General features: G+C 40.6%; 1 protein-coding gene across 2 annotated transcripts in view; it reads right to left on the bottom strand.

The window, feature by feature from the left end:
* The window catches only part of INPP5A (inositol polyphosphate-5-phosphatase A), a 248,059-nt gene that overhangs the window by 26,327 nt on the left and 205,623 nt on the right, over positions 1-16,109 (bottom strand). For both annotated transcript variants that reach the window (XM_067300397.1, XM_067300398.1), the window contains 3 exons: positions 12,696-12,791; positions 12,285-12,359; positions 409-482 (listed from right to left, as the gene is read on the bottom strand). In XM_067300397.1, coding sequence (XP_067156498.1) covers positions 409-482; positions 12,285-12,359; positions 12,696-12,791 — 245 coding nt within the window. The remainder of the gene's footprint in view (positions 1-408; positions 483-12,284; positions 12,360-12,695; positions 12,792-16,109) is intronic.

Here is a 16,109-nt window from a genome sequence, read left to right as displayed (position 1 = left end):
CCACTTCTTCAAGTCTCTTTCTAGCAAGCGTCACTTGCAAGGCAGTTTTCAACAGCTTGAGGCAAAGACTGTCTTTGTGGTTGCAATAAAGTATTTTAACAGGGTTTAGGGCATAGAAGTAACTATACATCTCTTGGTGCACAAAAACGTCAGGTCTACTCTAAAAGCGACTACAAAACACAGGATCGGCTGTAACCAAACGATGAGCACAACCCGGATGCGGACTGCTCGGTCCCTGTTTATGCAGTAACTGAGGGGATGTGGGAAGACTGTAAACATTTATGAAGGGAATGAAGATCGTGATCATTCCTACAATACGTATACAAACACCCAGATTTCACCTACAGTGCTAGTAAGGATTACATTTTAGTAAGATAATTAAATAAACAGATTATATATGAATCTTACCTGGGAGGAAACGAGATGTCCAGTTCATACAATCTGTCTTTAAAGACTGACAGCTCTCTGTCAAATTCTAAAAGCTATAAAAAATAGAAACAAATGTATTCACTCTTTAATGTTGAACTGAAGCAATCTAAAATGTTAAATTATTAAAAATGAAATAAACAAAGACTTTGATTACATAGCTTGAGGCGTATCCTTCATATAAAGAATTTCTAGAACATAGTGCAAAACACAATACTATTCTGATAAACAAACAGTTCATTGAGAAAAGTGTTACAAGCATTCCTTTTCACCTCAATGAAACACGTAACACTGGCTCTTTACATCAGTGACCTATGGGCACACTTACTATTTTGAGATGGCTAAATTTTTTCAAATTTTATTAGCAATCTTTTCAAAGATAAACCAGAAGTAGAGCAAATTGATATGCTAATCAGCCCACAAAAAAGTCAGCACAAGTATCATATTACTTTATATTATCTTTAGCCCAGATAAGAAGGTACAATAAACACAGGGATGTGCAAATCATTCTTCCTAAGCAAAGACAAGCAGTATTTTCGTACACCTGTTTTGGGTGGTGCACGTCAGATAGCAGAAAAAGAGATACGTGACAATACGTAAAATGTGCTTGCAGGCAGCAGCCAAGATACTGTACTGGATGCAGATATTTAACAGAGATGTTCATAAGTCTAGATTTAATGTCCTGTATAAATATTAGTCCTTGCCAAATTTGTTTTCCCTTAGACCTCCATAGAGAATATAAATATCCGTAGTCTTTTGTTCATAAACACAAACCAGTTCATAAAAAGTCAGTGGTAACAGCCCATGTTACACCAATAACCGTTCTGACGGACATAAACGACCTTGTTTCAGAACCGCGGCTGGTGTTAAGTCTGACGTCCAAGCGAATTAGCGAGTAAAAGAAAGCTCATAATCCGCGCTGCTACTGACCGTCGTCCTAAGTGCCACTCTCTATTTTGACAAGCATGGCATCAAAACAGTGTCCCGTACGATGGCAGTGTGTTTACCCGCTGTTCATTAATCATGTCCCATCGCACAGCTGTGCTGATACCATTGTACGAATGGCAGAGGTTCCCAAAGAAATTAGATCATGTCCCTCTTTCCCCTCCGCCACCTCATAAATCATTCCTGAAACGTGCAATTAGCAGCTACTTGTACACATTAATTATCTGTGTGAAAAGCAGCTACCTGAACCACCTGCACTGCTGATTAGCTGCCTCTCCACGGCCCACCCAGCCTTCCTGCAGTTTGGAGCTGCTGTGCCGCCGGCGCGATGCAAGCGCACTTCTACGTGTGGATGCAAAATCACGGGCGGCTTTCCCTGTTTTGCTGCATCTCACACCAAACTCCGCGATCGTGTGCTGGAAAAGACTTTCCAGTATAAATAATTGCTGATACTTTGCACATGTCTTAACATCTGATCAAATCTTCAAATGTTTAATACAAGACTTTTGGGGAAATATTTATAAATATCTGTGTGGAAACTTACAATATTTTTTGAATAATATGGTGCTCAATCCTAAAAAAAAAATGTAGGGTCAGTTCAGCCATTATTCTTACCTAAGTAATCTCAATGGCTTCATGATATACACTTCAGGAAAAAATGATTCATTACGCTTATGTTTTCCGGCTGTGATTCTACATTTAAGTATGCATAGATAGATGTGTAGACTTTATACGTACATATGAACTGGCTATGAAAACAAGTGTCACCATCCTTATCTCCACCATTAAAGGTATTAGCTGCTCAATATGAACCTAGCACAGGAAAAAAAATCTACCATCCCCAATAAAACTTTTTCTTCAAATAGATATCTTTTAATATAACTCCTTTTTTTTCTATTCTTACCAAGTAAAAAGATCACTCTAGGAAAGTGGAAGCATCAGAAAAAGAGGGTTATTTCTGACGTGCGAAACTGTAAGGACTGAATAGAAGAACAATGCTTCATAGAACACAATGGTATAAATTGCTCATGAGAATTCCAGGGGCTGGAGATGTTAAATGGATGCATTGTCCTCTCACACTAACTCAGCGTTTCAAAATTTTACTCATGCAAATTGTTCTTGTTATGATATTTGGAAACTACATGAAGGCTGCGGTTTAGAGGGCTAAGTACTCAGACTTGCAGGTTATAGTCTTCATTATCATTCAATGAAGTTCTCTGGTATTTTTTATTTGCGCGAGTTGATTGTTTAGCTGTGTCCTCTGCTATGCAGATGAGCTGCTGACACTGGTGACAGAGGTGACAGATAATACGAACAACACTGTATTGTGTGCTGGACTGTCTGTGAATCCCCCAAGTTTTCCCAGGTAGAGGGGTATCTTTGAACCTGTAATGACAAAGCCAAAAACTCATGACGACCCAGTTGAATGCGAAAGCCCAACCAGGCGCCTGAAAGAAATATTTGGGAAATGCTAATTGCATCTGAAGAAAATTCATGCTCATATGAAAAAGAGTTAAATATGTTGACTTGAGTGGATTATTTGCAGAGACTTTAATTTCTTGCTATGCTTCTACTGTATGAAACATTTTTTTCTGGGATATTAAGTGACAGATAAAATTCATATTTGTCTTCTTGTTGCAGTATCTGTAACCTTCTGTTCAAAGGTGCCCACAAACCATGCAAACAGACGTCTCGCTCACCGTTACGCACAGAAGTGATGACTTCTTCATGTGCTTCGCTGGTGCAGCGGGTACCTATCTAAGAGCTTTTCTTTATCTACCTGATACCATTGCAGACAGTGGAATGATGAGGGTGAGAAACGATGAAATTTTGAATTGTGTATTTTGAGAAAAAGCCAGTCAATTTTTCAGTAGGAAATCTGTTTTAACTATCGCCTTTTCAGTAGTAGCTTTTTTTATAAGCACTTGAGTCCTCGTTCAAGCCTGTTATCTCAACATGCAAGCTTATTAGTGAAAAGCTGAGGAGTTCACTGGGCCTTGTCATAACCAACTGTAAATGCTGCAATATACTGTCCTTCGACCCAAGTCAGTGGGAGCAGGAGTGGGACCTGAGGCAGGTCCCACTTCATTTCATCGCCTCTATTTGCTTTATGGCAGTTACAGGGGTGTCTGGATTTCCTTGGCACTGGAGCTAATTAATAAAAATTAATATAGATCCATTCAGTACCAAGGAGTACAGGGTAACATCTTTATTTTTAAAGCACATACCATAGTTTTTTAAGAGGGAAACCTAAATATATTCTATTCATGCCAATTTTTAGGACAAACTTCTCAGTTATTTACATACTGTAGATTAAACAGCATCGTGAATAATGTCATTGCTGTAACAGTAGTCATGAATGTGTCTGTTCACTCTAAATGACATGGAAATGACAAAGAAATTAATTTCAAAGTCTAAAAATCAATATATTGTTCCATTTAATTTACTCATTATATGATTGTCCTTAAGAACCAAACTTTTAAGGTGTGACATGACGCACTGGGGTAATTTCAGCAATTGCACAGAGATTTTAAAATACTGTAGCAGGAAGTTAATTCAAGAACTGTATGTCACAGGCAGTTCAGAAGAGGATTTTCTTTTCCAAACTCAGTTTCACCAGTGCATTTATAGGCAAATGACAGCAAGGATGATGTAGGGCCTATGTTTTATCTGGTGTAGCTTCTTTGAATTGCTGGTATTATGTCAAGATATTTGGCCTACAATGTCCAGCCCAGCAGGAACGTTTGACCAACACCTTCCAAAGGGAAGTGCCAGCCATACCTACGAGTTATGTATCTACAGCTACACAGCACGCAGTGATGCACAGGGACAGCGTGCAGAACGCATGGTTATCCAATGCATGTGCTGTGCGTCCACGGACACGCAATGATGAGAGAGAACCCAGAGGGCAGAATATTATTTTTAAAAACAGGTTAAATTTATTGATGGGAAGTTACGTATTTCCACTGAGCGAACTTCTAGAGCCAAATGTTTCCAATAGTTCGCACAGCCAAGTTCCTGTGGCCCTGAGCAGGAATTTGCTGGTTATCAATGAAGTTCTTTGCACAGAATTAAGGAATGATGGCATTTGCACTGAAGGATGTCCTAGGGTCACTGCGTGGGTCAGCGGCAGTGCCCATCATCTCCTAAGGTGCTTATCAAAACCGGCGTTTCTCCAGCTGCCTGTAAAAGCTGCTGAAGAGAGGTTTTTCCCTTCCTTTTTCTTTTCAACCCAAACTATCATGGAACATCTATTTACATATAAGGGTGAAGGAAAAAGGAATAGGTGATTCCAGCGCACAGCACCCATATGCCACTGAGTAAGAGGAATGTGAGTAGGGCTGGACAGATGGTTTCGGTATTGCGCAGAGCTTTCCCGCGGGGACTCCAGTGAGGTCCCTCAGCCCCAGGGCCGAGCACGGGCTGCAGACCGTGGTCCCTATAGCTGTTGGGGCTGCACGTGGTAGGCAGCGTGCGCTCTGGCCAATGCTACATTTAACTCGAATACTAAATTTGGCTACTATTTAGCTTGACAGTAATCAGAGGATTATAGCACAGTTTAGACAGCTGTAGAAATCAAGGCAATTTTGCTGGCTTCAGTTTAAAGCAAAGAGGCATCCTGAAAAGGTCAATGTCCATCAGCATGCTGCAATGAGCTGCCTTGGCTAAAATCACAGAGGTATGAACCCTTTAAAACAGGGCAACTTAATTCAGTCATTGGAGTAGAACAACGGCAATTACTCATCAAGACCTACAGACCAAAGTCAGAGCATTGTTAGATCAGAAGGTGATATTAGCAGCATTTATCAAATCCATCTGCAGGACCCACTAGAGAATTCACAGCTGTGAAAGGGAAATGAAGTTTCGGACCAAAAAAGGAGATGAGCATACAGAAATGACCTTAGAGAATTAAAAAATGTGGACATTGGTCAATGTAGCCTCCTTTGCCAGTCTTGTATAGTACACAGTTTTTTCAAAAGACTTTGGAAATACAGTAATTTTATCCAGCTTTCCAGTCAAAGAAAAAATATTCAGGAACTGATTCAGCAGTCTACTGACTTCAAAAAAAGGTCTGTGGAAATGCTGATCCCTCCTACTTCTCTACCAAAATGTCACACACAACTCTGCTTCAACCTTACTTTAAAGCTGTTTTCTCTAGCTAAGATTTTGTAAAACTGTTAATTACTATATATTTCTGAATCTTTACTTTCTTTCCCTCACACAGCCATTCTTTAAAATCAACAGTTTCACAGGAAAAAGTAAACGTTATTAAATATAAATGTACCATTTACACTACTTTTGTAATTACTATATATTTCTGTGTATTTCTGAGAATTCATCCTGAATGACAGTGTTGTCAAATCATCAACCCCTATGTAAATGTAGATACATGGTACTGCACCAAATATAGTATTCTTAGAATTAGAAGAGCTAAACACAGGCAGTGTAACATCGCTGGCACTGAAGACTTCGTGTACCTGTACTAATCCAGAAAATGTCTGGCTCTATGGGAAGCTTCCCCAGCAAAACACTTTGGTGTTCTTTTTTCCTTTGGCTAATATGCCCACCTCTCTTGGGAGACATTCCAACAGTTTAAAGGACACTAACATTTTCAGATAAGCATTCTACTTTTTCTCCCCCGCAAATCTACCCTGGAAAATGCAGTTAAAAATAATATTTCTGTTTGAGAAATATGTAGGTAGCTTAAAATGTCTATAAAGAATAACAGTTTCTTGTAAAGCCTATTGATTACTAGAGTAATTATGAGAGACTACGACTGGCTCTGTCTCATTAACGTTCCCTTCTCTGTCTCCTTGTCTGCCTTCTCCCATCCCACCCTCCTCATGCCCGGCTGGGTGGGACACCTGCACCCACGCAACGGCGCGCTGAGGACGACGCTCGCACGCGTTGCTTCCCTGGGGGCATTTGTGAAGCACCAGGTGCAGCAAAGCTGAAGTAAGGAGACCAACGTTGCAAGGGGCGACGTGTTCGTGGTTCAGTAAGACATGGTGAGCATCCAGTACGCTACGGAGGAACGTGCTTCAGACGCACCGCTGGGATCTGAACTCAGAAAAATCCCTCGGTTTTGACTACCTCTAAACTGGTGAAGTGCCTTCTCCAACTCCATTGGACATCTCCAACTGATGGCTGATGGACAGACTCTGGCATGCTGTGAACCAAGCACTGAAAGGCATGAAGAACGATATATGGTGCAGCCAGAACATAAGGGTCTAACAGGAGCATTTCTAAAAGTTTCTGTGATGCAATATTCCTCATTCTGACAGATGACCAGTGCCTTGTGATCTCTGCTGGCCTTGTGATACACCCCAAAATCATATAAAACCATGCTTTCAAACTTCTCCAATGTATTACATTTTCCAGTAGAGGTTGTGGCCCTTTTAGAAATTTCACATGGTTGGATTCTGCATATAAACTTGCTTTTCCTGACTGCCCTGCGTGGACCCTTTAGATGCAAGACCCTGGACTTCAGGTTGAAAGCGCTGGCATGGACAAGCCCCAAGTTCAACCACCTGCTGGCAGCTCACCAGTGCTCAGCCACCCCTGGTCTGCAACACGCAGCAGGCAACCCAGACTGCATTCTGGGATCTTTTCATTATTTTAAACAATTCCCCTCAAAATCTTGTTGCACTTTAATTAATACTCAATAAGGAAACTAAAGTTAAGTATAGGTAAAGGCTATGCTAGTTAGTTAAAAGTAGGGGATGAGGCTGAGCGCGAGCTCTCAGGGGAAGCAGCCATCGCCCCAGGAGCATCCCGTGAGGAGAGCGCTGCTCCGGCACGGCGCTGCAGGAGCACATCGCCGCTCGTCTCTCCGGCTCCGCGGAGATGAGGCCGAGGCCAGGGCACCTGACACGCAGCACGGCCGCTCGCGGCCTCCCAGCAGAGACCACAGCTCCCGTCGGAGAGGGCTTCCTGGTGAGCACCGATTTTCGGTGACTCAACCAGTTGGGCAAAGCCTGAATGCACCTCTCCTGTTTCCTGATGGCAAAAAACGCACGTATGTCCCGGACTCATGAAGGAATTCCTCTCTAGACTATACTTAAAGAAGGACAAATGGTGAAAAAAATAAATATAGCCTAGCACTGAACTAGGCTCAGAACTTAAATTAGCTGTGTAGAACAGGACAGGGGGACAAAAGGTCATGAAATAGTGTTTGTAACTTTGTGGTACGGGCAAAGGCAGTACAAGATGATAATTAACATACGTGGAACACAGCTGGAAGTAAACTGCTCACCCAGCACATCTGGATTGACTTCCAATTGCAATCTGGCTTTACGTTTCTGTCTGCTAGTGAGAAGAATTTATTGATAATATTTCTATCTCTGTCATTACTCATTTTGCAGACTATCCAATGTCACATCAACTAACTAAAGCAAACACAATTCCAAGCACAGGAACACTGCTTTTGGGTAAAGGAGGAAAGCACTAAGCCATTTTCCTATCTGTACTTTATGAAAATCAGCTCTCTCAGACGACCACCTTAAATAGAAGAGGCAACTCCTGGGTGCCTCGGATTTCCTCGTGCCCAGTCCTAGGTAACAATGATCCCAAGCAATCAATTTCCTTCCTCTATCTTAATTTGCCCTTATACATCATATTCGAGATTCTATCTGGACAGGGGCTGGGTGGCTCAGTGGATAAACCTCTGCCTTTTCACCCCTGGGATCATGGTTCAAGTCAAACCCTGATGAAATGCACTTGATCGTCCTAATCTGGTTCTTAGTGGACAGTATTCCCATTATCTTTAAAAGGGTCAGAGCCAAGGCCATTGGGAAGAGTGCATTGTGCTATATCTTGTCTGTTGATTAATACATTTTCAGTGATGCCAGATCCTTAACCTCCATGAGCACACATATTCTCACAAAAAGCTTAATAAAGGTCCCTCATGAATTAAGCCTTTCTCCTCCATCCCCATATCCTTTCAGGATTGCCTGGGAATATTAAAATAAATAAATAATCAGAAATAAATTACTGATCATTTAAACACACATTTACCTGAATTGTTTTTAATAACACCTCTAAATTAATTAGCATAATAACAGATTACTTTAAATCATTACTTGGCATAGGGAGAACAAGACCTTTATAGCTCAATCCATTTTTATAGCACATTCTAATTTTCTTCTCATATCATATTAGTCAAAGCTAAACAGACATCCAGGATAAAGGGAATCAACCCTTGAAGACTTATTTTGCTGTCCACAACATAGAAATTGAATAGACTGCTGTCAAAGTTTACTGTTTGTTCTTTGTAATATGAGGATTACTGAGGATATTTGGATGAGGATATATGAGGATATTTGACAACTGATAGCAACATGAAGCTCACTGCTTTCTTGCTCTTTTTTTTTTAATATAAAAGAATAATAAAAGTAAGAGCACGGAACCACTTCCATTTCATGGCGTGTACAGGCTGGAGATCATTGGGCTTTCCTGCATAATTATCGTGAATCTGCTTTAAAATTAACGCTGATAACAACAGTTTCTTCTGTGCTACCTGACCAGCTAGGAAGGGCTGGCAGCCCGGCTGTCACTGCTCCTGCCACGGCACCTGAATCCCGGGAGCAGAGGCTGGCGCCGTGCAAGAGCAGAGCCGGAGGACGGGCAACGTCCCAAGCGCCCACGGGAAGCAGGGGAGACCAGGGCGAGGAACGGCCGTAAAAACAGCCCCTGGTTTCCACAAACATCAATGGGCAAAACAGATTAGGATTTTAGTGAAAATGACATCGGGCCTAACTCTTAAGATAACTCATTAATTGATTACTTTTACTAGACAGTAATGGTCGAATTCTTAAGGACAATACATTAGTTTCCATGTGGATTGATTCTTTAATATGGTTCATGTGAAATATATGAATGTACGAACCATTTCTCATTTTTGATTGCGGTTAAAGATTATAAAATGATTCTTAATGACATAATCATTCTCCTGTGGTTGTTACAGGTTTTTACATTCTAACTATATATTTATTTAACTATTGAAGAAATAGCATTTAACTCATGGTTCTTTTGTATAAATCAATAACATGATTACAAGTTTTTCATTAAATAACTATCTCTGACTTGCCTTTGTTTTGAATATTTTGAAATTAAAGGGAACTCCAGTAAAGCTATTTTGAAACAAAACAGTTACAGCTTGATTTATCATAAATTATTTAAGAATTTGGGGGGGGGGGGAGTAAAAATGTGGTGCTCCCACCGGCACCCTCAGCGGTTCCAAGCTTTCCTGCTTCAAAAGCAACAACTTAAACTGGAATCTGTACAACACTATACGCTATATAATCCCATATGCTGCACCTCCTTCTGCCCCACCTTTCTTATTCCCTTTCTGTAACACCCTTCCCCAAAGGATCTAGGCACTGCAGTGCTATTGCACTTAACAGAGTTACACCCTGGTTCATCTGACGCAGTATAACTTCGGTGGGCAATTCAGAATATACGTATTAAATATTAAGGTAGTTTTACATTATTGTTACAGCTTGAAAACAGAGCTTCTCTTTTTCGACCACTACACAGATGAATAAAGCTGGCTGTTCCTTTTTTTGAAATAAAAGAATGGTCTTTGCACCTTGAGGGAAAAGATACAGATAATTGCTGAAGTTTGGAAAAAAATTAGACCTGACAGAACACTGCATGCATTTCAAAATGAATTTCTGTTGAACAGATAGTTTGTATCTATATCATATTTTTCATAAAAGATATCTATTTCTATATGTATCTTAAGATTCTTTTTGTTGATTACAATGTAAAAAAGAAGGAATAACTGTGCATGGACAATGATAAAGTAGCCTGTTGATAATAAATATTTGTCAGGTCTTGTCACATCTGTACACATTCCACTGTTACTGAAGAGACACCACACTGATAAAAAAAAAAAAAAAAACCCTCAGAAAAATCAATGGATTTTGAGCTAAAGCAGTTGCTAAACACACAGAAAACATCTTTATCCAGCAGCCATAGTGCTGTGAAAATTCCCAAGCCTTGCATTGGTACAGCTAAGGAAAATTTAATCTTCCCAAATACTCATCAGGGCACTCCATCCTGCAGACCTGACAGCCCCACTTATAATTAATTATACAATTTCGATGGGAATATCGACTAAACAAAGCTATAAATCATAGAAAAAGTCAATAGGCATGGACACATTCAATCATGTCCCGACCAATGATTACTACTCTTAAAATACAATAATTATTTTCAGGAGCCAGCTTGAATTAAATTTCTGTCAGGCTGGTACAAGACCGGTGGTTGATGAAGGATGCGATGGATTTTTTGGGTTGAATTCGGCACAGAGACATTCATCCTTTTAGATAGGTAGTTTGTTTTTAGTGATCATGGTGCTGCGTGTTTAACTAGACCATGAAGATTAGATTATCTCCAATGGCTCATTATATCGTTTATCTTTTTCTTCCATGTTTGATCTGGAAGATTTCCTGCTTCTTGGTGCATGAATGAAACGACTGCTGATTTTGAAATGAAATGTGCTTAAGTGCGATTCCGCCTATGTCTGTGCACGCCAATTCCATGTATGTAAAGTCAACCAGCAGTTGCCTGAAATACCGCTAGAATGTGGTGAATGGCAGCAACCAGAATAACTCTGCTCAGCTTCAAAAATGCACTGAAATTAAAATCAAAATGACAAACATTTGTTTTTAAAAATGCCCCAAATACCACGGTAAATTTACCTATAGAAACTGGAATTGGGATTAGTTTTATTACTTAGTATTAAATGTCCCCAAAACATAAAAACATCAATGAAAGGACAATTGTTATGTACTTCTCAGATTTTTTCACTTTGCAAATTAAAAAAAAAATACACTTATCTCACAGTAGCTATGCTTTTAAGAAATCCTGCCTGTATGGATATGTCTCGTGGCGAGCACACACGGCACGCGTGGACGACCCGTCCCTGAGCAGGGACAGCCATCACAACGGGTGGCAGAGACATGGGTGAATACTTAATGGGGGAAGATCTGGGGGATCCTGGCAGTTACGCAGTTCGGAACGGGAATTGCCTTTACGCACACGCGGCCGGACCGGGACCTGCCGCAAGCAGACAGCGCTTCTGACGCTGGGGAAGTGGCACCAATTTGCACAAGCAGAGGAGCCGGGGAATGAAACCCTTGTTATGGCTCCCACATCCAAAACGTGCATTCCTGATTTTCATCTGTCTTAACCGTTTGCTTTTTTATTTTAGATGCTTAACGTACTTCCTTAGTTACATAATTCCTAGGAACTTTAGATGAAACAGAAAAAACAGCAAGCAGTGGTACAGAGATTTTCCAAAATGAAGTGGCTACATTTTGAAATAAAATCATGTTAAAGTAGGCATATAGCTACTCCCTACAGCAAAACTGCAATCCTAATTACAAATCAAAATGTTAGTGTTTCCTGTCTGCTTTCTCTTCTTACAAAACCCTATGTGATTGCCCAAACAGTGCCAGTCTGCTGCAGGGTTTGGGCTCGCTATTCCTTTTTCTCGTGCTTTTCCTTTATTCTTTGTACACTGAGAAGATGCAGATATTTTGAGAGCAGTTTTGCAATAAGGTTTTTTCCTAAGTTACTGCGTTGCACGACAAAGAGCAAGTGAACAAACAGGGTGCTTGAAGAAACGCAGACCAGAGGACAGAAAAGAAGGGTGAATTGGGAAGAATATTTCATTCACATTTTTTTCTAGAAAAGAAAGGTAAACAAAAAGATGCCAAACTTAAGAAGCTGTACACAAAATAACTGGGTAAGTGAGGAAAAAGGTTGGCGGGGTTATCATGTCAGATGAATTAACTCTTCTCATTCTGTATACAGAAGGATTGATAAGGATAAAGGGCTGACAAAGAAATGCAATTTTTATGTCACTTCCCATCTTATTCAGTAGTGTTTAGCCACAAACTTACCGCAGTGCCATTGTTATCTCTAAAAACATCTTGATTAAAATAGTCAAAGAGCTTCTTTTCTAACTGTAGCATAACCTAAAAAAAAATAAAGAAGAAAGGTCAGCCAGGCTCCCTGACTCAGATGCCCAATCCACAGCTGCTGGAAGTGACCCTTTTAGCGACACACAACCCTTTACAACCACGTAACGTTTCTAGATGTCTAAAGCTCCTTGTCAGTTTGCCCATTTCCTTGACTGGCAATCAGTTAAAAAGATCCAATTAACTGAGCATTAGGTGTGACAACCTATATCCCTTCCCTCCCTCCAAATTATCAGTTTTAAACAACTATATTCATGCTTTGTAGAAAAGAAAGTGAACATTCAACAACGTTTCTGTTTACACATGGTTTACAGAGGGCATTAAGTTATTTACCTTTCGGTCATTATCAGATTCACGAAATATTAGCTTGACTACTTCATTTGTGTCAGCTGCCCGGATAGTCTGCATGGTAGCCTTTGCACATAGTGTCTAATAAAAAACACAGAGGGAGAAAGGGAAACGAGTTTATACGACAGACGAGGCCACGTTTTATTGAACTTTATCAATCTGTGCATCTGCAAGGCCTGATCCCGTGTCCATATGCAAGCATGGTTTGCTGTAGATCAAAATACAAAACACTGCTAATTTAACTGACCTCCACTCATGACGTATCTAAAACAATACACTGAATTGCTGTCTGGAGAGAAACATGCAATATTAAGAAAATATCAAGTGAATAATGCAAATACTCATTTAACTCATTACCGTGCACACAGGTTCTTTCAGAGGTCTGATACTGTATCTCACCTTACCTGTAAACACCCTCAAAAGCCATTTCCTACAGCTAATGACTCCCCAGACCTCCTGGTTTATGTATCGCATTCTTAAAAACCGATAACTACATTGGCACAACTGCAGCCCTGCAGCTTAGCTCCTGCCTGCAAGAATGTCCCTCTTATCAATTAATGTTCCAAGCATAATTTAAAAACCCCAGCAACAATTTTATAATCTGACAACAGGTTTCAAAGCTCATTCTGAGCAGCAAAATCACTCATGCAAACATCCTTTTAAAGAAGAGACGACATTACATCTTTGGATATTTTGAGGATTCGGTGTCTATAACGTATTAAAAATTAGCACTTATTAGGCTCAGATATATGAATTTCAGAGGAAGTGCCAGGCCTTGGATTCATTTGCCCAGTTTTGCCAGTTGTGGCCCAGTTTTAATGAAAAGTTGACCTGGAGAGTAATATAGGGTTGGTTACTTTTAAAGGGCTTGCTCTGTTGCATTGTAACACATGAAAATCTTGAACATTTAGCAAAGCAGGTAAGTATACATTTAACCTCAAAAACATACTTTAGATTCCCTGAACCGACACTTTTGGCATAACTTTAAGTATGTTAAGTGCTCTACCATACAGGGATAGCTACATCTTAACCGTGGGGTAGGCAGGCTTCGCAAAGCACTCCACAGGTACCCAATTTAAGCATCCTTGGAGCATCCTCGATGGCGCTATCGCACGGTGCTCCAGACCATCTGCCTGGGCTGCGGGAAACCACAATGCAGAAGACAGAGAGGGGAATGGCGAAGACCTCGCTTCTACTCCAGGAGAGAGAAGATGGCCAAGATCACGCACTGTGCCTGGGTTCAGCATCCTTCGCTGCAGTCTAGCTACAAGCTGCTGACAGGGATCTATGCGTAGCCCTGGACAGGGCTATTGGTAAAGACACCCTACTGAGCAGAGGCTTATTTTCCTACAAAATAGGGCTAAAGAAATGGATTCAATGAAGAACAGGGAAAGAGGTGTTTTCCTTGCAGTCCCTTCCATAACGGCCAGACAACAGATTTTCATTTTGTATAGTATTTACTTATAAAATAAATATGTTCTGTGGTAATAGGGAATTTCACAACCTACTACATGTTTCTGTCTTTCCCAAATATAAATATAAATATTGGGATTTATTTTTAGGAATGCAATAGCTATCAGACCCAATGCTATGAAACTACAGCTTACATCCCTTTTCTCCATCTCTCCCCATTCTGAATTTATTTTGAAGGAGATGCCAAACATGTATTTAAAAAAAATCCATCTGCTTCCAAATATTCTAGGTCTCAGGTGGGGTTATCAGTGCTAGAGTGCAAACAATCCATCAAAGGACTTCTTTCCCATTTGATAGAAAAACATTTAAAAACGATCCTTGACAAAGGGCCCTGTGTGCTGCCATAGCCCAAACAAAAAGCAACAAGCTTGGCAATTTCATGTTTAAAGACCAATAACTTGAGTGTGATACAGTAAAAATAAAATACAATTTGATTTTTTTCCCTTTAATTCTGCTAACCGAACGGGTGCTGATTCCTCATCTCGCTGAATTATCTCCTCTCCCAACAAATTCCTCCTGATTGTTTCCTCACCAAATAAACAGTCTATGGATTACAAACATCTAGTGCCCAGTTTTATCATTAAAAACTTGGCAAAACCATGGCATAAACATGCTACAGGTACATGTGAAATCAAAGTTTCCACCTGAGGAAAGAAAACCGGTCACAGGGACACAGACACAGGTTGTCCTTCGAGAACTTAGTTTCCACTGCGAAGTTTTAAGGCGTTTTTGTTTGAAAGACGGTGAAGAACAGAGGGAAGATGCTGGCGGCAAGTCGTGAAAACCAGCTCCTCCCGGGAGCGAGGAGAGGCCATCAGAGAAGCCGCAATTTTGGTACCATTTATTTAGGCATGGACCTAATCGCTTTCCCCCCACTTTACCTTAGGTCCCACTTTGTGCGCCTGGACAAGTAATTAAGGTTTTGCCATCTGTGTCTGCACCCAGTTCCCAATGAGGTAATCCACCAGCGAGCCATTCCCAAAGTGCGCTCCCTCTGATACCGGCCATTGAAATTCAAAGCACAGATTAGCTAATCGGGTCAAGCCCAAAAAAATAGCGCTTTGGACTCATGTGTCACAAATCAGTCTGGTCGCCTTTAAACAGCGCACCAGATTAGAACAAGCACCCGAACAAACCAAAGCGGAAAACCCGCCGCTCTCTAAAGCTGGTTTCTAAAGCCCTAACAAATCGCTCCATCTTTCACTCATTTAAACTTTCCAAATGAGGGTCAATACGGTCCCCTAGCATCCAAATGCTAATGCGCTTAAGTGCGCTTAAGCAGCTTTCCAGAGTGAATGGGCCAAAGAAGGGCTCGAAAAGACAAGGCAGAGTTACTGTCACTGTCAAAAAGTCATTGTAGCCACCCCCAGAGTGGTTGCAATTCAAGAAATTCATGATTTCTGTCTCTTAAAGGCATCTGCTTGAGAACATTTTTTTTTCTGAGCTGCTTTATCTCACAACTTCAGGCCTGCTCTAAAAGGAAAAAAAACCCCGATCGACTCTTGAGAACCAATAAAGAGAAAGGACCCACATACCTTATTGCTTTCAAATTTCACACACACAAAAAGTTACCTTATTCACAGACAAAAAGTGATTGGGCAAAGGTTCATTTCTTATACAAGCTGGAGCATTCCTTTTTTCCTCCTCCTTTCAATTTCTACAAAGTCGTAGTCACCCAAGCAGAAAACTTTCGGGAACATGTGCCTTTTTAGAGGAGTCTACTTATGAAGGGATTTTTTGTTGCTGGTAAAGAAAATCAAAATGCTATGAAAACACACTGTTCCTTTTCTGGTGTTCCCTCAAAGGTGCCCTTTTACAAAGTTAGCAGAGGGGAGACCAGATACCAAAACCCTCTACCGAAGTTATCTTTCGCTTTTATCCTTTTTCTTTTGCAAACGAGTTTTGCCACAAAGTTTGCAGGGGAGC

This window comes from Apteryx mantelli, chromosome 7, assembly GCF_036417845.1.
Source record: "Apteryx mantelli isolate bAptMan1 chromosome 7, bAptMan1.hap1, whole genome shotgun sequence".
In the NCBI taxonomy this organism is placed as follows: Eukaryota; Metazoa; Chordata; class Aves; order Apterygiformes; family Apterygidae; genus Apteryx; species Apteryx mantelli.
This window is presented reverse-complemented; position numbering and strand designations above follow the sequence as displayed.